This window comes from Lampris incognitus, chromosome 20 (genome assembly GCF_029633865.1).
Source record: "Lampris incognitus isolate fLamInc1 chromosome 20, fLamInc1.hap2, whole genome shotgun sequence".
NCBI classification, from domain to species: domain Eukaryota; kingdom Metazoa; phylum Chordata; class Actinopteri; order Lampriformes; family Lampridae; genus Lampris; species Lampris incognitus.
Window position 1 is genome coordinate 4,850,458 of NC_079230.1, and position 26,281 is coordinate 4,876,738.

The following is a 26,281-nucleotide window of genomic DNA, read 5'->3' on the forward strand; positions in this document are numbered from 1 at the left end:
AAGACTGACTGGTAAATTGAGAGCTTTGCCTTCCGGCTCAGCTCCCTCTTCACCACAACGGTCCGGTACAACGTCCACTTTACTGCTGATGCTGCTACCAACCGCCTGTCAATCTGCTGCTCCATCCTACCCTCACTCGTGAACAAGACCCCGAGATACTTGAACTCCTTCACTTGAGGCGACAACTCATCCCCAAACCGGAGGAAGCAATCCACCATTTTCCAGTAGAAAGTGAAACATTTTCTGGTAGAAAAAGCCGAAGGACCTAAACGAAGTAATTTGCCATCTTTGCAAACGAGTAGTGCCGGATTCTAACACTACAAATTTGCATGAGCATTAATGTGAAAATCTAGTTTTACTGAAACATTACAGCCTATAGGCTGCTGTTCTTCAGTTAAGCAAAATAAATCACCTTGAGATTTTTGCCAAGCAATAGGCTGTAAAGACGGGCTGAACAGCCGTCCTAAATGATTTGGAGAAGGAAAAAAAAAGAAATCAGAGGAGGACGCCCCTGCTTGCAGCCTCCAAATTAACAAACACTTGGGGATAAGATAACTATGGTATTAATTGATCAGGTTGCCCAACTGCACCTAGAATTTTTGATCTAGTTCTCAAATATGATTTATGAATTGACGTTGCTTTTCAGCACCAGTCAATCGGACAGCACCCACCAAAGCGAGCTTAATTGTCATTTAGTCACGGCAGTCACTGCCCTGTTTTGACAGGGTGCTGAGAGAGCAGGTGTGGTATTGTATGAGGAAGTCGGGAGTGGCAGACAAGTATGTAGGAGTGGTGCAGGATATGTATGTGGGAAGTGTGACAATGGTGAGGTGTGCAGTAGGAATGACAGATGGGTTCAAGGTGGAGGTGGGATTACATCAAGGATCGGCTCTGAGCCCTTTCTTGTTTGCAATGGTGATGGACAGGTTGACGGACGAGATCAGGCAGGAGTCTCCGTTGACTATGATGTTTGCAGATGACATTGTGATGTATAGTGAAAGTAGGGTGCAGGTTGAGGAGAACCTGGAGAGGTGGAGGTATGCACTGGAGAGAAGAGGAATGAAAGTCAGTAGGAGCAAGATGGAATACCTATGCGTGAATGAGAAGGAGGACCGTGGAATGGTGAGGATGCGAGGAGTAGTGGTGACGAAGGTGGATGTGTTTAATTACTTGGGGTCAGCTGTCCAAAGTAATGGGCAGTGTGGAAGAGAAGTGAAGAAGAGAGTGCAGGCAGGGTGAAGTGGGTGGAGAAGAGTGTCAGGAGTCATTTGTGACAGAAGGGTACCAGCAAGAGTCAAAGGGAAGATTTACAAGATGGTGGTGGTTGGACAGTTTGGAGACAAAGCAAGAGAGACAAGATTGAGATGGTGTGGACATGTGTGGAGGAGAGATACTGGGTATATTGGGAGAAGGATGCTGAATATGGAGCTGCCAGGGAAGAGGAAAAGAGGAAGGCCAAAGAGGAGGTTTATGGATGTGGTGAGGGAGGACATGCAGGTGGCTGGTCTGAGATAGGAAGATGCAGAGGACAGGAAGAGATGGAGACGGATGATCCGCTGTGGCGCCCCCTAACGGGAGCAGCGGAAAGGAGTTGTAAAACCTGTTTTGTGAAGGTCTCGGAAATCGGTGCATCAAGAACGTACATATGGCCCAACTTTAACTGCCGGTTCCTGTTTGCGCACGCTTTGAACTGTGCTTCACAGGCTAATTACCGTGTTGAATTCTCAGGGAGGCAGACCATTAAAGTAACAAAATAAAAGGACAAAAATAGCGCAAAAAAAAAAATCACCCAAGAAGCTAACTGCAAATATGACTCAGCCAGCTGCCGATTGCTGATATATTCATCCAATCGCCCAAGCCTGCAGTTTAGTATAAGTAAGGTGTATTAGTGCAGTGTACAGTATTGGTAGAGTACAGTAATAGAATAGGCTATGTCAACACATACTGGTGTCTGATACTTGGAGTTTCGTTGCTTGCTGTTGAGCTATTTGAAAAGGGAGAGGCACAGCATTTTCTCCGGGAATTGTGTCGGTATAATCCTGTTATTTACACATTAGTTGTTTTGTGTTTAAAAACTGCATGTCCATCTTCTTCTCCACATACTGAGTGACTCAGACCAGCCTCACAGGTCAGACGTCTTTACAATATGCCGTCTGATCATGATCTCTCTCTCTTTCTCTCTCTCTCGTTCTCTTTCTCTCTTGCTCTCTCTCTCTCTCTCTCTCAGGTGAATGGCTCATTGGTGTCCTCTATGTCTCATCAAGAGGTGGTGAAGCTCATCAAATGTAAGAAATTACAAAATTCATCGCCATGTTAGAAGAAAATTAAATCGTGAATATAACAATAAAAATGATACAATCCAAAATGATAAAATAGTAAAAACAATTGGGCATGAATTAAAAATTGAGGTTTAGATAAATATTTGATTTTCTGTCCGATCAGTGAATATGTTCAGAGTGTGAAGTTTAACTACAGTGTTGTAATACAGTTTGATGTGTGCTATGTTCTCTGTTCCCCTCTAAATCTTTTTGACCCTGTAGCTGGACCCTATGTCGCCTTGACACTACAAGGACCGCCCCCTTCGGCAGTGGCCCTGCCCCTTGAGCCCCTACCAACAGACCTCTTACCCAATCAAAGGACTTCTCTGGGAGGGGAAGTCCCGCCTCCTCCTCCTCCGCCCCTGCCCTCGGGACTAAGCAGCACCCCCTCCCAAAGAATCACCGGACCCAAGCCACTACAGGTAAACACACACACACACACACTGGGCATTCATACAAGTCTATAAAGCCATCATGGATAACTGAATTTCATAGTTTTCACAAAAAAAGTGCTCAAATTTTGCAAAAATTTGCAGTGGCTTCACTAATGACTCAGCTGTTGTAACATTGTATATGTTATAATGGCTTATATAATCCTTATTTGCAGCTATGGGGTGATTTTTTTTCATAGAAGGAAGGTTTTTCTGAGACACATTAAACATCAACATTGAAAAAAGATGGAAAGAACAAACGCTTGAAGTTTAAGAGTCTTAAAGATGTTCTGAAATTATTTTTCTATAGTGACCGAAATTTGCATATTGAGCTGTTTTACTGATAAGAGTTATCATGTATATACTTATATCATGTTGTTATCATGAGTTATCATGCTGTAAGGTTAAACCTGTCATGTTTTATTTCAGTATTTCAATTCTTCGGCCTGATAGTGTTGCTAAGTTTGTTTTTTCGCTGCTCCTTCGGTGTCTCGAGTAACCATGTCAGCAGAAGCAGCTTGACTTAACTAATGTTAGCCGAAGTTTGTGAATTAACTAATGTTAGCGAAAGTGCGTGACTTAAGTAATGTTAGCCAAAGTGTTAGCAGTATTGGACTTCAAATCAAAGAAAGTTGAATGAGTTCATCTGCACACGTTTGTTATTATTACACTATTATTACGTTGTTATTATTATGTTACTATTACACTGTTATTACTTTTTAATTACATGATTATTATTATGTTATTATTACGTTGTTATTATTATTATTATGTTAAATATTACGTTATTATTATGTTATTATCTCTCAGTAAACATTGTGTCCAGATGATCTGATTCAACTCTCCTTGAGCTTCTCAGCTGGATTACTGAGCATGCATCAAGACAGTGTTGGACTGGTTCATAGTTTCTAATACCGGTAACATAGTGACTGTATTTAACATTTATTCAAGAGGGAGCACGTCACAAGAAAACGACTCCACTACAGGTTTGATTTACCATCTGGAAACATGGCACCTTGAGCAGCCTGGTACAGCAAACAAAGTACAAGGACACAATTCCCCTTCCCAATAATCAGTCCCTGTTGGCAGCCGCAGTCTTGAGAATGCAAAGAATTTATTTTTTTAAGATTGTTCTCTGAAAAGAACTGAAATTACAGTAGTGTTAAAAAAAAATTTCATCCTTTTGGTTGGACAATTAAGTCCAAACCAAAATGCATTTAATATACATAAAGGCGTATATTTTAAAATGAACAAGAATTAAATCGGCGTTGAGTGAAATGTTATTTCATATCGGCATCATGCAAGAATGATTTCTTGTGGTGCATTGTACACATAAATCAGTGTACACAGTCTGCTGTCACTTATCAAGATCCTCTGACAGGTTTCACTGACTGTCTTCTGTGGTTTAAACATGTCTTTTAGGATCCAGAAGTACAGAAACACGCCAGTCAGATTCTCATGAAAATGCTGCAACAGGGAGAGGCTGAGCTCCAGGTAAATGCACCACACACACACACACACACACACACTCAAACACTCAGTTGCTGTTGTAGTGCATTGAGTTTTAGGCTGGCCTTGTCATTAGAGACATTTTCCTTCAACAGGAGGACCTGAAGGATGAGGGTACATGCTTCTAAGTGTCTTTCCTGCTAAAGTGTCCTTTAGCAAGGCACAGAGTCCCTTCAGGCCGCAGGAACAATGTTTTATAGCCCAGTCTGTGTTCTGAGGCTCCTGTAGCACACATCACATGAGGGAAGACTCAGCAAGCAATCATACATTTGTTAAAGCATATGTTATGTTATACTGGCAATGCAGGTGGCCTGTTCCATACTTGAGGCGAAACGGTTTTAGTTCTTCAATGTATGTAGAGTTTATGTTGTACCGGACCGTTGTGGTGAAGAGGGAGCTGAGCCGGAAGGCAAAGCTCTCAATTTACCAGTCAGTCTTCGTTCCAACCCTCACCTATGGTCACGAGCTTTGGGTAGTGACTGAAAGGGTGAGATCGTGGATACAAGCGGCTGAAATGAGTTTCCTCCGTAGGTTGTCTGGGCTCAGCCTTAGAGATAGGGTGAGGAGCTCGGACATCCGGAGGGAGCTCAGAGTAGAGCCGCTACTCCTTCGTGTCAGAAGGAGCCAGTTGAGGTGGTTCGGGCATCTGATCAGGATGCCTCCTGGGCACCTTCCTTTGGAGGTTTTCCGGGCATGGCCAACTGGGAGGAGACCCCGGGGTAGACCCAGAACTTGCTGGAGGGACTACATGTCCAATCTGGCCTGGGAACGCATTGGGATCCCCCAGGAGGAGCTGGAGGGTGTTGCTGGGGAGAGGGACCTCTGGAGTGCCCTACTTAGCTTGCTGCCACCGTGTCCTGACCCCGGAGAAGCGGCTGAAGATGAGAAGAAATGAGAGTTTATGTCGAGGTATTGTAAGTTATTTTCTAAGCCATTCTCGGCTGTTGATAACACATAACTGTCTCATCGGTAGGAGCTGATGGAGGAACTGTCTCGAAACCCTTCGCCATCACTGGAGGAGCGGATCAAAAGCGCCAAGAGGCGGGCTCATCAAGTTCGGGTCAAGATTCAGCAAGATCTGGTGAGGCCTGGTAGTTTTATGCTGATATGAAAAAGAAATGAAATGCAAAAATCATTATATTTTATCATCAAATGTGTAGGAATTCTGTATCCAAAGCAGAGACTATAACCGGGACATTTGGACTTCTGCCCACTGCTCCTTTACAATAGGATGGGTTGAATGCAGAAGACAAGTTTCATTGTACCCGAACAACTGACAATGACAGAATAAAGTGGCTTTCTTCTTCTTCCTTTAATTGAATCAGTCTAGTCATCCTCAGTTTACCAATTCCTCATGATAGTTGCCGTTACTGAACAGTTGCTTGATTGTTTTTCCAGGAAGGAACCCGTTCAGATTCTGTCACCAACTATCTGATAGCCGGAGAAGGTTTGTCTTTCTTACTTTCTCTTTCTCAGACTACTTGATAGGATTCAGTATCATTTAAGAGGTGATCCAGTACAATATAACAATATGTTATATCCAGTAAAATGTAATCCAGTACGATATAACTATACGATATATCCAGTAAGATGTAATCCGGTACGATATAACGATACGATATATCCAGTAAGATGTAATCCGGTACGATATAATGATACGATATATCCAGTAAGATGTTATCCGGTACGATATAACGATACGATATATCCAGTAAGATATAATCCAGTATAATCAAGTTACGGCCACAATTTCGTCTGTCCGTCCACTCATCCTCATAATTGTGGACGTAACTCGATATGTACAACTTGAAACTTGTCAGCCTTCTACTAGCAGGTGCAGGTGAAAGTTTGTCGACAGTTGTGTGCATGTCGTTGACATTTATCCATGGTAAATCTTGCAGGCATCGCGAAAAATATGCCGTTGTCAACACCACACGCCAACAAACAGGAAACTGGTGTGACCGCCGCAGTAGAAAGAGGAAGTCAGTGGACCACAGTTATGCACAGCGCCGATTACCCCACTCTTCCAAGCCATCCCGGTCTCTGCTCCACCCCCTCTGCCGATCCGGGGAGGGCTGCAGACTACCACATGCCTCCTCCCATACATGTGGAGTCGCCAGCCGCTTCTTTTCACTTGACAGTGAGGAGCTTCACCAGGGGGATGTAGTGCTTGGGAGGATCACGCTATTCCCCCCCACAGAAAAGGCGCCCCGACTGACCAGAGGAGCCGCTAGTGCAGCAACCAGGACACACCCACAGCTAGCTTCCCACCTGCAGACATGGCCAATTGTGTTTGTAGGGACTGTAGCGAATTCGGGGGGCAGCCGGGGAACTGCTGCAGCCGGGACGCGAATCCGGGTCTTCCACACCACGGGCGACTACGTTAACCAGTCAACTAAAGGGTCCGACCCGTTAGCCAAGGGCTAGCAAGTCTATTCATCCATGATTGTTACACTACCCCCCCCCCCTCCTTTGGGAAGCGTGTCCCCGCGCTTCAGCATACATGCTCCCTCACACCTCACGGTCTCACCCTCCCACTTCTGACACCGATGTAGCGAATTCAGGGGGCAGCTGGTGAAACGCCACAGCTAGGACGCGAACCCGGGTCTCCTGCACCACGGGCGACTACGTTAACCAGACGATTAAACGGTCTGACCCGTTAGCCAAGGGCTGTGTTACCTCCGACCAAGCCGACGGTAACACAGGGATTCGATCCAGCGATCCCCGTGTTGCTAGGCAACGGAATAGACCATTTCTGTCACTTGTTTTAAAGCGGACCAATACTTGAGAATGTTTTAGTCTGTAAAACCATAACCAACAAACTGGAAGGGACTGGTATAAGATGGGATTCTGCCTTTTGGTAACTGTCTAGAGAAGCTGGCGAGAACTGTTAACAAGTGATCCAGGTGGCTGTTTGCATCGATGAACTCCATGTTCACCAGGGCTACGCATCTCTGTGTGTGTGTGTGTGTGTATACCTGTGTGTGTACCTGTGGGAGTATGTGCATTTTGAGTGTGATGATCTGTGTTTAAATTCAAATTAGAGCAGTTAATTAAAATATTCGTTTGCTTCATCGTCAGCTCGACTGTCAGTGGACTCAAGCGAAGGAGACTTGGAGGTAGGTCATACCACCTTCCTGTTTCTAGTACACCAGCCAGCCTGTGTGTGTGTGTGTGTGTGTGTGTGTGTGTGTGTGTGTGTGAACGAGATGCTCCCACTCATCCCGCCCCCTTCCCTTCCTCCCTCCTCATGCTGCTCCTCCTCGCCAGGCCTTTGAGAGCCCCCACTCCTCCCCCTCTTCCTCCTACTTCAGGACCCCCCAACACCGACGGCAGGGCTCCGGCACACACACCTTCTCTGACTCGGTGAGATGGAGACACCACACACACGAGATTGAGACACCACTCACACACACCTGAGATGGAGACACCACACACACTTGAGATGGAGACACCACACACACCTGAGATGGAGACACCACACACACTTGAGATGGAGACACCACACACACCTGAGATGGAGACACCAAACACACACTTGAGATAGAGACACACCACACACACTTGAGATGGAGACACACCACACACACCTGAGATGGAGACACACCACACACTTGAGATGGAGACACCACACACACCTGAGATGGAGACACACCACACACACCTGAGATGGAGACACCACACACACCTGAGATGTAGACACACCACACACTTGAGATGGAGACACCACACACACTTGAGATGGAGACACCACACACACTTGAGATGGAGACACCACACACACCTGAGATGGAGACACCACACACACCTGAGATGTAGACACACCACACACTTGAGATGGAGACACCACACACACTTGAGATGGAGACACCACACACACTTGAGATGGAGACACCACACACACTTGAGATGGAGACACCACACACACCTGAGATGGAGACACACCACACATTTGAGATGGAGACACACCACTCACACCTGAGATGGAGACACCACACACATTTGAGATGGAGACACACCACTCACACCTGAGATGGAGACACCACACACACTTGAGATGGAGACACACCACACACACCTGAGATGGAGACACCAAACACACACTTGAGATGGAGACACACCACTCACACTTGAGATGGAGACACACCACTCACACTTGAGATGGAGACACCACACACACTTGAGATAGAGACACACCACTCACACTTGAGATGGAGACACACCACTCACACTTGAGATGGAGACACCACACACACTTGAGATGGAGACACCACACACACTTGAGATGGAGACACCACACACACCTGAGATGGAGACACACCACACATTTGAGATGGAGACACACCACTCACACCTGAGATGGAGACACCACACACATTTGAGATGGAGACACACCACTCACACCTGAGATGGAGACACCACACACACTTGAGATGGAGACACACCACACACACCTGAGATGGAGACACCACACACACTTGAGATGGAGACACACCACTCACACCTGAGATGGAGACACCACACACACTTGAGATGGAGACACACCACACACACCTGAGATGGAGACACCAAACACACACTTGAGATGGAGACACACCACTCACACTTGAGATGGAGACACCAAACACACACTTGAGATGGAGACACACCACACACACCTGAGATAGAGACACACCACTCACACTTGAGATGGAGACACACCACTCACACTTGAGATGGAGACACACCACTCACACTTGAGATGGAGACACCACACACACTTGAGATGGAGACACCACACACACTTGAGATAGAGACACACCACTCACACTTGAGGTGGAGACACACCACTCACGCTTGAGGTGGAGACACCACACACATTTGAGGTGGAGACACCACACACACTTGAGGTGGAGACACACCACTCACACTTGAGGTGGAGACACCACACACACTTGAGATGGAGACACCACACACACTTGAGGTGGAGACACCACTCACACTTGAGGTGGAGACACCACACACACTTGGACTGTATTCATCTAAAAAGAAAGTGCATTTTGTCATTTCCAATGATATTTTTTAGATTTAATATTCATGGATGATTTTATTGTTGTTATTTTATGATTCCTTCGTTAATTTGGGACTTTCTTGATCTGCGCAGACACAAGTTTTGTCGGAGAGAATACAGCTTTTTTTTGTCTTTTTCTTTTGAGAGGAAAAAAACCCTTTTCATCAGCTCACACGTGTGTGTGTGTGTGTGTGTGTGTGTGTGTGTGTGTGTGTGTGTGTGTGTGTGTGTGTGTGCGCACGCGTTTATAGAGTGGGAAGGCCCAGATCATTGGTCCAGAAGAAGAGGAGGAAGATGATGGCTATCAGTTTAATGAGGTTAGTGATATAGTATGTTATATGAATATAAAGTATAAAGTCTGTGTCATAAACAAGAGTTAGAACGTTAGAAAGACCCTGCATTTACTGTCTGTGCCTCTCTGTCTCTCTCACTCACTCACTCACTCACTCACTCACTCACTCACTCTCTCACTCACTCACTCACTCACTCACACACTCTCACACACACTGTCACTCTCAATCTCTCACACACACTGTCACTCTCTCACTCACTCACTCACTCACTCACTCTGTCACACTCTCTCACTCATTCATTCACTCTCACTCACTCTCACTCACTCTCTGTCACACTCTCTCTCTCACACTGTCACTCTCTCTCACTCACTCTAACACTCTCTGTCACTCTCTCTCTCTCACTCACTCTCTCTCTCTCACACACTCACTCACACACCACACACACACACACACACACACACACACCCACACCCAGATGGATGGTCCATTCCAGGATATCGAGCTATTGAAGTCTCGGCCTGCCCACATGACGGTATTCATGAGATACGTCTTCACCCAGCTGCTCGACCCCAACCCACTGGTTAGTACTGGTTGAACTGGGACCCAGTGTTTTCCACATCCTCTGTGCTTCCTTCGCTCTCTCTCTCTCTCTCTCTCAGTGTAATATCACAGTCATGAATTGTGTCGAGGAGCATTCGTGCTTCCACTAATCTTAGTTTTCTCTGTTCACCTCATCAGTTCTTCTGTTATTTTGCTGAAGTTATGTGAACGCTACGTCTCATATGCTGTGTGTGTATGTGTGTGTGTTTGACAGCTGTTCTACCTGTTGGTGGAGGCCTACCTGGGCTCCAGCCCCAAAGACGCCCGTGCCCTCGCCCCTCAGATCTGCTCCCACTTCCTGGACCCAGATGCTGTATGTACCAATGCAGTTTCCCAGTTCTCCTGTGTACACGCTCATCTATGATGTTTTTCTGTTTGTGCCGGCCACGTGTCCCTCTAGTGGTCGGACACATTTCATGCGGACATCTGTTCATTTCAAGGTTTCTCTGCTAACTTGTAGATGTTTTTGTTTTTTTGGAATTTAACCCCCTCTTACTCCCCAATTGTATCCGGCCAATTACCCCACTCTTTCGAGCTGTACCGGTCTCTGCTCCACCCCCTCTGCCGATCCGGGGAGGGCTGCAGACTACCACATGCCTCCTCCCATACATGTGGAGTCGCCAGCCGCTTCTTTTCACCTGACAGTGAGGAGTTTCACCAGGGCGACGTAGCACGTGGGAGGATCACGCTATTCCCCCCAGTTCCCCTCCTCACCAAACAGGCGCCCTGACCAACCAGAGGAGGCGCTAGTGCAGCAACCAGGACACATACCCACATCTGGCTTCCCACCCGCAGACACAGCCAATTGTGTCTGCAGGGACGCCCGACCAAGCCGGAGGTAACACGGGGATTCGAACCCGTGATCTCCATGTTGGTAGGCAACAGAATAGACCGCCACGCCACCTGGACGCCCCTCACTTCTAGATTTTGAAAGTGATGAAAATCTGCCAAAAATGTCCAAGCAAAATAGCAGGAAGACATTTGGCATGTTCATTTGGGCTGCGTGTTTTTTGCGTACTTGACTCGTCTTCAGTGTTTGTTGCCCTTTAGCTCCGAGCTTGGTTGTAGTACCGCCGTCGCAGCACAGCACACTAAACTCAAAACCCTGTTTTCTGAAAACAAGGTTTTCAGAAAGATCTGGGAAACACCTGTTCCTAACATACGACAGAGTGAAACACAGAGCAGTCCCAGAAACGGCCCGCTCTGCCTCCGTAGTGCTGCCAATGGCCTACCCAGCTGTGTGCTCACTTCCTGTTCCTTTCCGATGGTGCTGAGAGGAACCGAAGGAGGAAAGACAGCAGGGCATGAAACAGGTTGGCATGAAAAAGTCCTGTGTCTTCGTGGGACGATTTCATGCCTAAATCTTATCATGTGCCATTGTTAGCGAAATAGCCGCTAAACACTTGTGCTGTTATCAACGGAGATCACAGAGACGAACGCTCGTGTTTATGCAGAAGCATTGAAGAAACTGCAAAAATGTTTAACCTTAAAAAAAAAATTAAAAAAAAACTGTTGCCCTTTGGATCTCTGCAGGGAAAAAAAACCGTACCCAGCAGTGTGGTTAGTTTACAGTGGGATGTCATAACTGATTCAGTTGCCCGCGGTGCCGCCCAGTGACTGCTTGGATAGGCTCCAGCATCCCTGCGACCCCGAGAGCAGGATAAGTGGTTTGAGAATGGATGGATGGAGAATATTTTCCATTATCCAAACCGCTTATCCTGCTCTCAGGGTCGCAGAGGGATGCTGGAGCCTATCCCAGCAGTCACTGGGAGGCAGGCGGGGAGACACCCTGGACAGGCTTCCAGGCCATCACAAGCCCCCCCCCCCCCAACACACCACACACACACACACACACACACATTCATACCTAGGGACAATGTAGTACGGCCGAGTCACCTGACCTCCATGTCTTTGCACTGTGGGAGGAAACCGGAGCCCCCGGAGGAAACCCACGCAGACACGGGGAGAACATGCAAACTCCACACAGAGGACGACCCGGGACGACCCCCAAGGTTGGACTACCCCGGGGTTCGAACCCAGGACCTTCTTGCTGTGAGGAGACTGCACTAACCACTGCGCCGCCGTGCCGCCGTCACAGAATTTGAAAATGTCACGAGTCAGGAGCAATATCGAAATATCGTTTCCCCCATCCCACCGCAGTGCAACACAAAGACAACAACACATCCAAACTACAAGGACACACATATCCAAAAAAAACTCACTGTCCAAGAGAGCGAACACCAGGATGACTGTCGGAACTGCTGGTCTGCATGGACTAGCAGTTAGCTTAGCCTTCCCCGCTTCCGCTTCCTGTTAGACTGCCCTCGGCGTTTCCTCCTCGGACGCAGCTCCAGGCAGGGCCGTGGTCCCTGGGCCCACCACATGCAGCAGACCAGACGGCCCCAGTCGATCCAAACCAAAAACACAGTCAATGCAAGGCGAGGCCGCCGCCAGACCACCCTCGATGTCATTGGAACTGCCGGTCAGCATGGGCTAACAGTTAGCTCCGCGTCCTGTCAGACCACCCTCGGTCTTACCTATTCAGGCACCGCTCCAGGCAGTGCTGTGGTCCCTGGGCCCACAGGGACCACAGCAGACCAAGTTCTCCCAGCCGATCCAGCGCCAGCTCTCCCAGCCATCAAACGAAGACATAAACTTTGACTCAGACGTGGACAAAGACACTGCACGCACGGTACTGGGCGAGGCCGCCGAAAACCCAAGTTCACGCCACCATCCCCCCACACCAGAAGCGGAAGCATTAACTTCCATTAATTAAGGTTAATTATGCATTAACCTTGTGCCTAATGTTGTCTTGTTATCACGACTACATAGTTTAGCAGAAATGTTGAAGTCAGTGGTTGAAACATAAAAGATTAATTTTACATTCCTCTGTTTATTCATCCGTAGCCGTTGAAAATCAAAGTACGGGAGGAGTTCCTCACAGATATCGGTAAGATTCCAGAAGGACATCTTGGGGTTTTTTCTGCTGTGCTCTAAGGAGGGATGCTAGTATTATTAAAGGTAGAAGAGCAGTTTGGTTTTGCTTTGTTGTGACTTCATTCGGGTAGTATGTGTGATCAGGTTCTGATTCCAGCAGAACCCTCCATCAGCTAGTTTTTGCAGTAGGTTCATCTGGTTGACAGCTTCATCTGGAAGCAGCTGGTGTGATGCTTTGTTGGGATGAAACCTGCGTGTCCTTAGCCCTCGAAGAGACTCGGTTGGAGAGCACTGTTTGTATTATGGCGTTAGAACCAGGTCGTCCATTAAGCCTTCTCTTCTTTCTCCGTGCTGTCCATCCAGAGAACCGTCTCCATGCCCAGGAGGACATCCGGGGTCCTCTGTCGGACCTGCAGCAGCAGGTGCTGCCTGATATCCAGGAGCAGATTCAAGACTACAGGTACTGAAAAACAGTCCTGCTTCGTTCTCTCAATAAATCATCAAACACGGCCCCCCCCCCCCACCCGCCTGGTGAAAACACCGGCAGTTTAATGTGATCCTGTTGTATTGTCCAGTATCACGCCATCAAAGAGCTGATGCTGAGATGTTTGGCTGTACATGGTGTGTCCCTTAGGAACAAGCAGATGATGGGCCTGGGCTCGCTGTTCGGAGAAGGAGACCTGCTTCAGCTGGATGGAGACCCGGCCAAAGAGAGACAGGTGGTGGACAGACAGGTCACTGCTCTCTGGGAGATACTGTGAGTCTGCCACATGTGTGTGTGTGTGTGTGTGTGAGAGAGAGCGTCAAGTCCAGTTTGTTTTCGTAGTCTTGTTTAACACCATGAGAAACAGATAGATACGGTATACCACAGTAGACGACACCCTCTTTCCTCATAGTCCGTTCAGATGGCAAAATTTCCGCAGGATAAAACAAATAATTCGTGAAAAAAATGGGAGAAAAATCAAGAAGACCATCAGAGAAGGGATAGGTGGGCATCCAGGTGGCGGAGCGGTCTATTGCCAACATGGGGATCGCCGGTTCGAATTCCCGTGTTACCTGCGGCTTGGTCGGGCGTCCCTCCAGACACAATTGGCCGTGTCTGCGGGTGGGAAGTCGGATGTGGGTGTGTGTCCTGGTCGCTGCACTAGCGCCTCCTCTGGTCCATCTGGGCCCCTTTTCAGTGTGGAGGGGGAACTGGGGGGAATAGCATGACCCTCCCACACGCTACATCCCCCTGGTGAAACTCCTCACTGTCAGGTGAAAAGAAGCGGCTGGTGACTCCACATGTATCGGAGGAGGCACGTGGTAGTCTGATCTATTCCGTTGCCTACCAACACGGGGGATCGCCGGTTCGAATCCCCGTGTTACCTCCGGCTTGGTCGGGCGTCCGTACAGTCATAATTGGCCGTGTCTGCGGGTGGGAAGCCGGATGTGTGTGTGTGTGTGTGTGTGTGAGAGAGTCAAGTCCAGTTTATTTTCGTAGTCTTAATGAACACTGGTCACTGTGTGTGTTATAACCTTGTGCAACACGCCTGTTCCAAGTGTGATTATGTTCAGGGTGGAACCATTTTTGTAAATTTAATGTTGAAAATGGCGGCACAGTGGTTAGCGCGGTCGCCTCACAGCAAGAAGGTCCTGGTTTCGTGCCACGGGGTAGTCCAACCTTGGGAGTCGTCCCGGGTCGTCCTCGGTGCGGAGTTTGCATGTTCTTCCCGTGTCTGTGCGTGGGTTTCCTCCGGGTGCTCCGGTTCCCTCCCACAGTCCAGAGACATGTAGGTCAGGTGGATCGGCTGTACTAAATTGTCCCTAGGTGTGAATGTGGGCCCTGTGATGGTCTGGCGGTCTGTCCAGGGTGTCTCCCCGCCTGCCGCCCAGTGACTGCTGGGATAGGCTCCAGCATCCCCGCAACCCTGAGCAGGATAAGCCGTTTGGATGATGGATGGATGGATGGATGGATGTTGAAAAGATGTTTGTGCTAATCGCTAATTGTGTGGCGTGGGCGAGCTAGCTTATCTGGGCATCGCCAAAAAGGCTAAGCCTTGTGTTGTGGCTGGCTAATCAGTAATTTGCTCTTGATTGAGGCAGCTGAAGTTTATTTTATTTTATTTTGTATGTCATTTGTGAGCCAGTAAGTGCTTTGGAAACTGACGAGTTGTGTTCGGTGTTTTTAAGACAGTAAATGAGAGCAGGCTGTTCTGCCTCAGCCGCCACCTGGAGTCCTGTTTCCCCGTCTGTCTTCCCGGCCCTGGTACACATCACCTGACACAACGCAGGGACCTTACGGGGGCTCACCGCCTGAAAGACAGGGTGGATTGGTCGGTCGGGGCGCCTGTTCAGGGGGGGGGGACTGGGGGGAATAGCGTGATCCTCCCACGCGCTACGTCCCCCTGGTGAAACTCCTCACTGTCAGGTGAAAAGAAGCGGCTGGCGACTCCACATGTATCGGAGGAGACATGTGGTAGTCTGCAGCCCTCCCCGGATCGGCAGAGGGGGTGGAGCAGAGACCGGGACGGCTCGGACAAATGTCAGTTAAATGGCGTGCGCCGGCCATTTTATCTGCAGGAGCAGAATGTCGGCCGTTTCCACAAGATCTAATTCGAGCTGTTTGCTAGTTTTAAATATTTACTCTCATATTAAAGCCAAAGAAGGACTTGTGCATCATCTGGATGTCACACAAGAGCGTACACACACACACACACACACACACACACACACACTGTGTTGAACCGGGACTGCCTAGCGACGGGGTCAGATGTAACACAACCAGTAAAGATTATTGCAAAGCCTCAAAGAAGGCTCACCTGAGCTACCGTACCAAAGGTCATCGCCACGGCCGGGAACCCTGACAGCCGCGTGACATTTACACACGTCCAGTTCACCCGCCCAGACACACACATACACACACACAGTACGCAGGTGAACTGTCATCACATGACTCCTACACTGTGTGTGTGTGTGTGTTTCTGACACAGGTGTGTGTTTTACTGTGAGTAAAGCGAATGTGAGCCTGGACTGGAACGGCGCTGGTCACCAGCTGGAGAACTCTGTGCAGGCCGGTCAAAGGTTGCGGAGCGATTTAACGTGTTTTGTTTTTTCTCTTTCTCTCTGTGTTTCCCGCTGCAGCTCCAAGCACGAAGAGGACAGGAGGTAAAGGAAGTGTTCGGTCAGCAGCGGAATATTATTCAACTGTGATACCGACAGGAAGGCGGCTTTCCTCCTTAATTCAGCTGCTTCTTCTCTTCGTCCTCTCCTCTCCTCTCCCTCAGCTCTCCCCTGGCATCGGCTGTGCTGCTGTACTTGCGTCATTCCGGCATCAAGCTCAGAGACTCCAAGGTTTTCCCCGGTCTGAGCACGGAGAAGGAGAAGTGGCTGGCCTTCTTCCCCAAGACCAAGAAGGTAAGAGCGGCGGCCGGTCCGTACGGCTGCTCGCCAAATCCGAAGTGTCCCACGTCTCTGCCCTCAGAGGCTTGGTCGGCGGCGTGGGGATTTTACACATTTTATTAGGACATTATTTACAATTCTCTTTTTCACAATTTTTTTTTTTTCCGGCTTGGGTCATCTTGACAACACACTTATCACTAGAACCACCGGGATTTCACACTACCTACACCACCGTGGGGGCGGTCAACATGACGGCCGGGTTTTAAACTCTATGTAAATACCCAGTAGAGATGTTAATGCATTGCATATGTTAGTGTGTCTGTTATGAAACTAACTGACACCAAAATTAACATTTTAACAACTTTAATGCTATTTTCCAACAATTTAAAATGGCCGCTGTCCTGTAAATACTGCAAAGCCTCGGTGGTAGTCATGGTGCGTCTGTAACCAGACATGTTGGACATAATCACACATCAAGTTTAGACTATTTCTCTACACTGGAGGACGCTAGTGTGTTTCTAGGACAGAGCAACGAACGTCACACAGGAAATTATGTGACAACACACGTCATAAATACTGACATGATGCACTCAATCACGCACAAATTACGAGACGGTCATGTTGACCGCTCACGGTCGTCTCAGGTAGATCTGATCATGACTTTTTTTGTTTGTGCAATTGATCTAAAACTCATTTTAAATGAAAATATATGCAATTTTAGGAGAAATCAGGGAGCGGCAGGTCTGTATCTTTTTTTCCGCAGTTACTAAACTTGGAAAATCCAAAACAGTCTAAATGACCGCCTTGCTCGTTCTGGTGTTAAAACCAGTTCAGACAGATCTCTGTTGGTGTCTTTGATCTGATGTCAATAAAGTTTAGCCAGACTCTGCCCTGTACATATTCCTCAGAGTGAAACAAACCAGTTTGTGGAAGCTGATAATGTATTTGTTCAGCTCCGGTTTAAACAGACACAGCTGTCTTGTCCAACCTGCCTTCTGAATGAACGTTACCCTGTCCTGGTCTTCTTTCTGTCATGGTCTTCTCTCTGTCCTGGTCTTCTCTGTGTCCTGGTCTTCTCTCTGACATGGTCTTCTCTCTGACATGGTCTTCTCTCTGTCATGGTCTTCTCTCTGTCCTGGTCTTCTCTCTGTCATTTTCTTCTCTCTGTCCTGGTCTTCTCTGTCCTGGTCTTCTCTGTGTCCTTGTCTTCTCTCTGACATGGTCTTCTCTCTGTCATGGTCTTCTCTCTGTCCTGGTCTTCTCTCTGTCCTGGTCTTCTCTCTGACATGGTCTTCTCTCTGTCCTGGTCTTCTCTCTGTCCTGGTCTTCTTTCTGTCATGGTCTTCTCTCTGTCCTGGTCTTCTCTGTCCTGGTCTTCTCTCTGTCCTGGTCTTCTCTCTGATATGGTCTTCTATCTGTCCTCGTCTTCTCTCTGTCCTGGTCTTCTCTGTCCTGGTCTTCTCTCTGTCATGGTCTTCTTTCTGTCCTGGTCTTCTCTGTGTCCTGGTCTTCTCTCTGACATGGTCTTCTCTCTGTCATGGTCTCTCTCTGACAGCAGAGCAGTGCCAAGAAAGAGAAGGATGGAGAGGACAAGAAGAGGAATCCTATCCTGAAGTACATCGGCAAACCTCGGGGCACCTCCCAGTCCAGTAAATACACACACACACACACACACACACACACACACACACACACACACACACACACACACACACACACACACACACACACACGCACACAACATAACTGAAAACTGTTGATGTAAAAATCTTGAAACTAGCCATAAGTCGTGCTGGTTCAGTGCTGGTCTTGTTAAGATGACGTTTTATTCACATGGTTTGATTCATGTCTTTTATTCAGTAGCAGTGATTTCTTTTCGTCCTCGTCCCCTCACTGGCTTGTGTAAGACCTCTGTGTCAGTTTTGCTTTGGTTCTGTTGACCTGCCATTGGTTTTTCCCTGTTCTGAATCCACTCTTTCTGTTTGGTTCATTTTGGTTTTGTAGCGTTCCATGCCCCGTTGTCGCCCACCGAAGGTACATCTTTTACCCTCTTCCTTAGTTTGATTTAGTTATCTTAAACCCTCCCACCTCTTCTGTATATGACACACGTGCTCTTTTCAGACATTATCTGAAGTTTGGTTTTTAATCTACATCGTTTATATTGTGTGTGTGTGTGTGTGTGTGTGTGTGTGTGTGTGTGTGTGTGTGTGTGTGTGTGTGTGTGTGTGTCTGTCTGTCTGTCTGTCTGTCTGTCTGTCTGTCTGTGTGTGCACTATAGTCCGTCCAGGTAGTGTGAGGAACATCATCCAGCAATTTGAGAACCACACAGAGTCGCCAGCAGAAGAGGGGGCTGAAGGTGCAGATGCCCAGAGACTGTCCTCCAGCAGCCTGGGAGAGGACGGCATGGACAGGTGTGTGTGTGTGTGTGTGTGCACGCCTGTTCAAAATTAATTTATTGGGATAAACCCCTTTGAGATTTACCATCTCGTTCTCGACTGTGTCCCAACGTATATCACAATCGCTACACAACAGAGGCTTGACAACAGAAATACATTTATCAGTACAGTTACATACAGTTAAGGGCAAAATGATTAGCCCCCAAGGAACTGTGGAACATTTCCCTAAAATTCTGCCCAATGTTTGCATCATTCATAAAACTTTAGATAGCTCTCTCTGTCTGTCTCTCAGTCCCACGGTCTCCGTGCGTCTGGCTCGCAGCGAATCGTTGAAGGCTCAGGGGGAGGGGCGTCGGCGAGGCGGGACCTCCGGGGCAGAGTCCGTCCCCCGTTCCCGTAGCGATGTGGACATGGAGGACTGCGGTGAGGAGAGGGAGGGGCCCGGGCTCAGGCCACTGCAACACAGCACCTCTTCATCTGCGTCCAGCAGCTCAGCACGGTGAGCACACACACACACACACACACACACACACACACACACACACACACACACACCACAAAGTCTTCATACATGAAAGATTTTCATCCTGTCAGTCAGCAGTGGGTTCCAGTAAGTTCTCCCCGGCAGCGTACAGGGTTGCTACGCAGTATGGAGAAGTATGGAATTTGACTTTAGTCATTTCCAGGTCTGGATAAGTATGGAAAAAAGAAAAGAGAGTGTGGAAAAATATTTGTGTTCCCAGACTATTGCCCCCATTCTGTTTTCTAAAGTTGATCATACGAGCAGAGTGTTTCATGGCGTTTGCCGCGGGCAGCCAGCGCAGCCACCAAGTTTACCGCCGTGTGAGAGAGCACGGGCCAGAGCGAGGTTCATGTCGACAACAAGGCAGGTAGTATGGCGTGCGACTGAACGCACACTCCTACACGGAGCTGCCTCTACGTCACAGCCTGCAAAACAGCCCCGCCCGAAGGGCCTTATAACTTTAACAAAAACTGATGTTAGCGACCAAATTAGTTTGAAAGAAAATGCGGCGGTATTGTTGAACTGCATATACACTGTACATATATACTGTACATATATATCGTACATATACACTGTACATATCTACTACTACCACTTTCAGCTGCTCCCGTTAGGGGGCGCCACAGGGGATCATCCTTCTCCATCTCTTCCTGTCCTCTGCATCTTCCTCTGTCACACCAGCCACCTGCATGTCCTCCCTCACCACATGCATAAACCTCCTCTTTGGCCTTCCTCTTCTCCTCTTCCCTGGCAGCTCCATATTCAGCATCCTTCTCCCAGTATACCCAGCATCTCTCCTCCACCCATGTCCAAGCCATCTCAATCTTGCCTCTCTTGCTTTGTCTCCAAACCGTCCAACCTGAGCGGTCCCTCTAATATAATCATTCCTAATCCCGTCCTTCTTCCTCACTCCCAGTGAAAATCTTGGCATCTTCATCTCTGCCACCTCCTCCTCCTGTCTTTTCATCAGTGCCACTGTCTCCAAACCATATAACATAGCTGGTCTCACCACCATCTTGTAAACCTTCCCTTTAACTCTTGCTGGTACCCTTCTGTCACACATCACTCCTGACACTCTTCTCCACCCACTCCACCCTGCCTGCACTCTCTTCTTCACCTCTCTACTGCACTCCCCGTTACTTTGGACAGCTGACCTCAAGTATTTAAACTCATCCACCTTCGTCACCTCTACTCCTTGCATCCTGACCATTCCACTGTCCTCCCTCTCATTCACGCATAGGTATTCCATCTTGCTCCTACTGACTTTCATTCCTCTTCTCTCCAGTGCATACCTCCACCTCTCCAGACTCTCCTCAACCTGCACCCTACTCTTGCTACAGATCACAATGTCATCCGCGAACATCACCGTCCATGGAGACTCCTGCCTGATCTTGTCCGTCAACCTGTCCATCACCATTGCAAACAAGAAAGGGCTCAAAGCCGATCCTTGATGTAATCCCACCTCCACCTTGAACCCATCTGTCATTCCAACCGCACACCTCAGCATTGTCACACTTCCCTCATACATATCCTGCACCCATCCTACCTACTTTTCTGCAACTCTCGACTTCCTCATACAATACCACACCTCCTCTCTTGGCACCCTGTCGTATGCTTTCTCTAAATCCACAGACACAATGCAACTCTTACACTGTACATATATACTGTACATATAAGCTGTACATATATGCCATACATATAAGCTGTACATATATGCCGTACATGTATACTGTACATATTTACTGTACATGTGTGCTTTACATATAAGCTATACATGTAAGCTATACATGTATACCGTACATATAAGCTGTACATATATGCTGTACATATATCTACTACTACTACTACTACTTTCTGCTGCTCCCGTTACGGGTCACCACAGCGGATCATCCGTCTCCATCTCTTCCTGTCCTCTGCATCTTCCTCTGTCGCACCAGCCACCTGCATGTCCTCCCTCACAACATCCATAAACCTCCTCTTTGGCCTTCCTCTTCTCCTCTTCCCTGGCAGCTCCATATTCAGCATCCTTCTCCCAGTATACCCAGCATCTCTCCTCCACACATGTCCAAACCATCTCAATCTGTCTCTCTTGCTTTGTCTCCAAACCGTCCAACCTGAGCTGTCCCTCTAATATACTCGTTCCTAATTATGTCCTTCTTCATCACTCCCAATTAAAATCTTATCATCTTCATCTCTGCCACCTCCACCTCCACCTCCTGTCTTTTCATCAGTGCCACTGTCTCCAAACCATACAACATAGCTGGTTCCCTTTAACTCTTGCTCGTACCCTTCTGTCACAAATCACTCCTGACACTCTTCTCCACCCACTCCACCCTGCCTGCACTCTCATCTTCACCTCTCTTCTGCATTCCCTGTTACTTTGGACAGTTGACCCTAAGTATTTAAACTCATGCCTTCGTCACCTCCACTCCTTGCATCCTGTACATATATGCTGTACATATATACAGGACACACACACACACACACACACACATATATATATATATATATATATATATATATATACTGTACATATACTGTATAAATATGCTGTACATATATACTGTACACAGCATCACATAACCAAACATCCAGCTTGTCTGAGAATTTATGAGTTATGCAGTGATGCAGTTATCAGAAAAGTTAACGGACTATCTGTTCTGCGTAAGGAAACCTTGCGGCTTCATTGATCATCGTTTACATGGAAACAGTGAATAAAGAAGGTGGCACAGACGCCATGAAAATTAAATTATTTTACTTTTTTCAACTCATTTTCAGTTCGTATGTATAAAAGGGACTAAAAAATATTGGGCAACATTAATGTAATATTTATTCAATAAGTTAAGGCAAAATAGGGCGTCTGGGTGGCGTGGCGGTCTATTCTTTTCCCTACCGACACGAGGATTGCCGGTTCGAATCCTCATGTTACCTCTGGCTTGGTCGGGCGTCTGCGGGTGGGAACCCGGATGTAGGTATGTGTCCTGGTCGCAGCACCTCCTCTGGTTGGTTAGTCAGGACGCCTGTTCGGGGGTGGAGGGGGAACTGGGGGAATAGCATGATTCTCCCACACGCTACATTCCCCTGGTGAAACTCCTCACTGTCAGGTGAAAAGAAGCGGCTGGCGACTCCACATGTATGGGAGGAGGCATGTGGTAGTCTGCAGCCCTCCCCGGATCAGCAGAGGGGGTGGAGCAGCGACCGGGACGGCTCGGAAGAGTGGGGTAGTTGGCCAAATTCAATTGGGGAGAAAAGGAGACCAAAAAAAAAAGTTAGGGGGCTGGCGGCCTGTCATGACCGCTATCCCAGCATCCCCGCCACCCTGAGAGCAGGATAAGCGGTTTGGGTAATGGATGGATGGGTGGATGGAAAGTAATACGAGTATAGGTAGCACCGGTTAGTCTACTTCCTCTTTGGACAGATGATTGACAGTGGAACATCGTTCAGCTGCCTGCGTAGGAGTGTGGACTGAAGGGCCACAATGGGTAAATGCACGTTTTCCGAGGACTTGCTTGACAATCCCAAATATTAAGCCCGGTTGGCTGAGTCTGGAAGTCTGGAAATTTGAGTCTGGAAAATATGCAGTTTAGAAATAGAAAATGTGTAGGAGCCCTGAAAGTAATGATGAACGCAAGACATGCAAGGGCTTGCGTGTACTTCTGAGACACTCACATACTTATTTTTGTTTATCTTATTTAAGACAGTATTTTTCTTGCACTCATAATGGTACCAACAGCACCAAGCTACATTCCTAGTGCATGTCGTGCACATGGCGATAAAATAATTTCTGATTCTGAATCTTTACATAAACCACTGACACGCACAAGCACGCCTAACTGATGCCACCAGGACACCTGCAGTCAGTTTCTCAAAACACTCAAATCTGAGTGTGCAACACAGACTAAAGACAGACAAAAGACGGGACTTGATAAGTGCTCGCTTGACAGACTTCAACAAATGCTGAACAGGCCCTGAGACAGTAGATTTACATACTAACAGCACCCTCACGGAGCTGAAATATGCTGAGTTTTGTAGGGGCCTGACTTGGTGTTCACCCCTGTCCTGTGTCTCTCATACACAGGTCCTTAGAGAACCCTACACCCCCCTACACCCCTCGCTCCAGACGCAGGTGAGTTCCTCCGTCACCTCCCACGCATACACAACCCTTGATTAAATGAATACTCGAGGCTGTCCCTGTCCGGGTGGCGTGGCGGTGTACTCCGTTGCCTTCCAACACTGGGATCGCCGGTTCGAATCCCTGTGTTACCTCCAGCTTGGTCAGGTGTCCCTACAGACACAATTGGCCATGTCTGTGGGTGGAAGCCAGATGTGGGTATGTGTCCTCTGGCATGACGGGGCGCCTGTTCAGGGGGGAGGGGGAACTGGGGGGAATAGCATGATCCTCCCACGCGCTACGTCCCCCTGGCAAAACTCCGTCACTGTCAGGTGAAAAGAAGCGGCTGGTGACTCCACATGTATCGGAGGAGGCATGTGGTAGTCTGCAGCCCTCCCCGGATCGGCGGAGGGGGTGGAGCAGCGACCAGGACGGCTTGGAAGAGTGGGGCAATCGGCCAAGACCAATTGGGGAGAAAAGGGGGGATCCAAAAAACAAAAAATTCTCAATCAGTTGATTGATTAATGCAAGACTCCTTGTCAGTTGCTTGTTCTAATGTTGTGTTTACACCAAACGTGAAGCAGTTTTTTCATGCGATAAGATCACATAAAGTCAGCGCAAAGATGCAAATAGACGCATATTCGCATGTATTCACGCCGGGCGACGCGAATTTTGTGTCATTCGCGTATTCGCGCGAGTTGAAAATATTCAACTTGAGTGAGAAATTCGCGTGACGCTGTGTCGCGAAAGCCTCTCAGCGCTGAGAACCTCGTGACGTCAGTGATGTCATGAGATTCTCAATCTGCTGCCCTCTTTCCCAGAAGAGAATTCGTGGGTTTGCCTACTCGATCCTGCAGCCAAACTCGCACGAGTAACGGGAATAAAAACAAATGATCCTGCGACCAAACTCACGCAGGTAAAGCGAGGTGAAAATTCGCTTCGCGTTTGGTGTGAACACTCTGTAAGACTTGTGCGTGCTTAGAAGCACTCGTCCGGGATTTAGACACGTGATCTTTGAAAACAGGCCTGTCGGTTATCCAGCGAGTTATGTCAAAGTATTATAACGACCACGGATAACGAGACTCACTAGCCCTTGGCTAACAGGTCAGACCCTTTAGTCGACCGGTTAAGGTAGTCGCCTGTGGTGCAGGAGACCCGGGTTCGAGTCCCAGCTGCGGCGGTTGCCGGCCACCCCCTGAATTCGCTACAGTATTGTGTGCTACTGAGTGACATCGTTGGAATGTTTTGACCCTGGCTGGTTGATTTTGGGGGTTTGCCAGATCTGTACTGTCATCATGATCCTGTTGCCATGGAAGCAGATTGACCTGTATTGACACTTTGCATGTGCATGTGTAAACGTGTAGGAGCGTGGAGTCCCCGTTGGCCCTGCTGCCTGACACCCTAGCCCTGGAGGAGGAGGCGTGTGACGGTCAGAACTGGCAGGAGATGGTTTCCCCCCAGCTCCTATCCACCCTCAGCCCCAGAGAAGTGGACCGACAGGCTGTCATCTATGGTAAACATGAGCCTGAACCCACGAGCAAACCAGAACTTTAACGCTCACAACCTGGTGGATGTACATACATGTTATTAACATGTTGACAGGTGTTATAACACAGCTGGGAAGTGAAACACAGTGCGCTGATCGTGTGTGCCTTCAGAAAGTCTCGACAAAGACACAGTTACTGATGAGTTCTTCCTGGGTGCATCATTCGCTCCACTTTCACACAGTCTAACATGTAGTCACATCTGTAATTGGAGTGTTCTACGACGGGGACGTTTTACACAACAGGATAAGGAAAGCAACCATCATGACAGCGTTGCTTCACAGAATTGGCATTGAGTCAATTCCTCTTCTTTCTGTGAAAGGGCCTTCAAAGGTGGCACAAATTCATGTTTGCAGCGGCCTTACCCAGTACCGGTGTGGGAAGATGGCGCCGCGAATTCATGTTTGCAGCGACCTCACCCAGGACCGTCCATGCAGTGTCTTTGTCCACGTCTGCGTTTTGTCTTCATTTGATGGCTGGGAGAGCTGGCGCTGGATCAGCTGGGAGAGCTTGGTCTGCTGCGTCCTGTGGGTCCAGGGACCACAGCCCTGCCTGGAGCTGTGCCCGAAGGGGTAACACCAAGGGCGGTCTGACAGGACGCGGAAGCAGGGCAGGCTAAGCTAACTGCTAGCCCATGCAGACAGGCAGTTCAGACTACACCGATGGCGGTCTGGCGGCGGCCTCGCCTAGCCTTGACTGTGTTTTTAGTGTCGTCATGTGGAGTGCGGGGAGGTGTGTCGAAGGTGTCTGGCTGGTAGAGCTAGTGTCGGATCGACTGAGGGAGCCTGGTCTGCTGCGTCCTGTGGGCCCGGGGACCACGGCCCTGACCGGAGCTGCGCCCAAAGAGGAAACACTGAGGGCGGTCTGACAGGATGTGGAAGCAGGGCAGGCTAAGCTAACTGCTAGCCCATGCAGACCGGCAGTTCCAATAACACCGAGACCACACATCAGACCAGGTCACAGCCCATATTAGGAGTAACACAGATGATGGTAACATCAAATTGTAGACTTATTTATTTTTCGAAACTCCTGTGAACTTGAACATTCATTATGTTTTTTTATCTCTGAAAACAAAGTCCCGTACTTCTTAAAAAACGAATCTTATTGTTTATTGTCTTCCCTCTTCTCCTGCTTCTGATTTTCCTCTTCCTGTCTCCTCCGTCTGCCCTCCACCTTCCTCTCCTCCCT

The 26,281-nt window shown here is 48.3% G+C and overlaps 1 protein-coding gene across 1 annotated transcript in view; it reads left to right on the top strand.

Annotated features, from left to right (window-relative positions):
* The window catches only part of arhgef11 (Rho guanine nucleotide exchange factor (GEF) 11), a 45,333-nt gene that overhangs the window by 2,175 nt on the left and 16,877 nt on the right, over nt 1-26,281 (top strand). Inside the window, exons 3-23 of the mRNA XM_056300814.1 lie at nt 2,228-2,285; nt 2,541-2,740; nt 4,172-4,243; nt 5,232-5,339; nt 5,657-5,705; nt 7,340-7,377; nt 7,529-7,624; nt 9,560-9,625; nt 10,077-10,181; nt 10,416-10,514; nt 13,109-13,151; nt 13,502-13,598; nt 13,773-13,895; nt 16,262-16,285; nt 16,405-16,534; nt 18,075-18,168; nt 18,524-18,553; nt 18,798-18,930; nt 19,208-19,414; nt 23,517-23,564; nt 24,914-25,062. Coding sequence (XP_056156789.1) covers nt 2,228-2,285; nt 2,541-2,740; nt 4,172-4,243; nt 5,232-5,339; nt 5,657-5,705; nt 7,340-7,377; nt 7,529-7,624; nt 9,560-9,625; nt 10,077-10,181; nt 10,416-10,514; nt 13,109-13,151; nt 13,502-13,598; nt 13,773-13,895; nt 16,262-16,285; nt 16,405-16,534; nt 18,075-18,168; nt 18,524-18,553; nt 18,798-18,930; nt 19,208-19,414; nt 23,517-23,564; nt 24,914-25,062 — 1,969 coding nt within the window. The remainder of the gene's footprint in view (nt 1-2,227; nt 2,286-2,540; nt 2,741-4,171; nt 4,244-5,231; nt 5,340-5,656; nt 5,706-7,339; nt 7,378-7,528; nt 7,625-9,559; nt 9,626-10,076; nt 10,182-10,415; nt 10,515-13,108; nt 13,152-13,501; nt 13,599-13,772; nt 13,896-16,261; nt 16,286-16,404; nt 16,535-18,074; nt 18,169-18,523; nt 18,554-18,797; nt 18,931-19,207; nt 19,415-23,516; nt 23,565-24,913; nt 25,063-26,281) is intronic.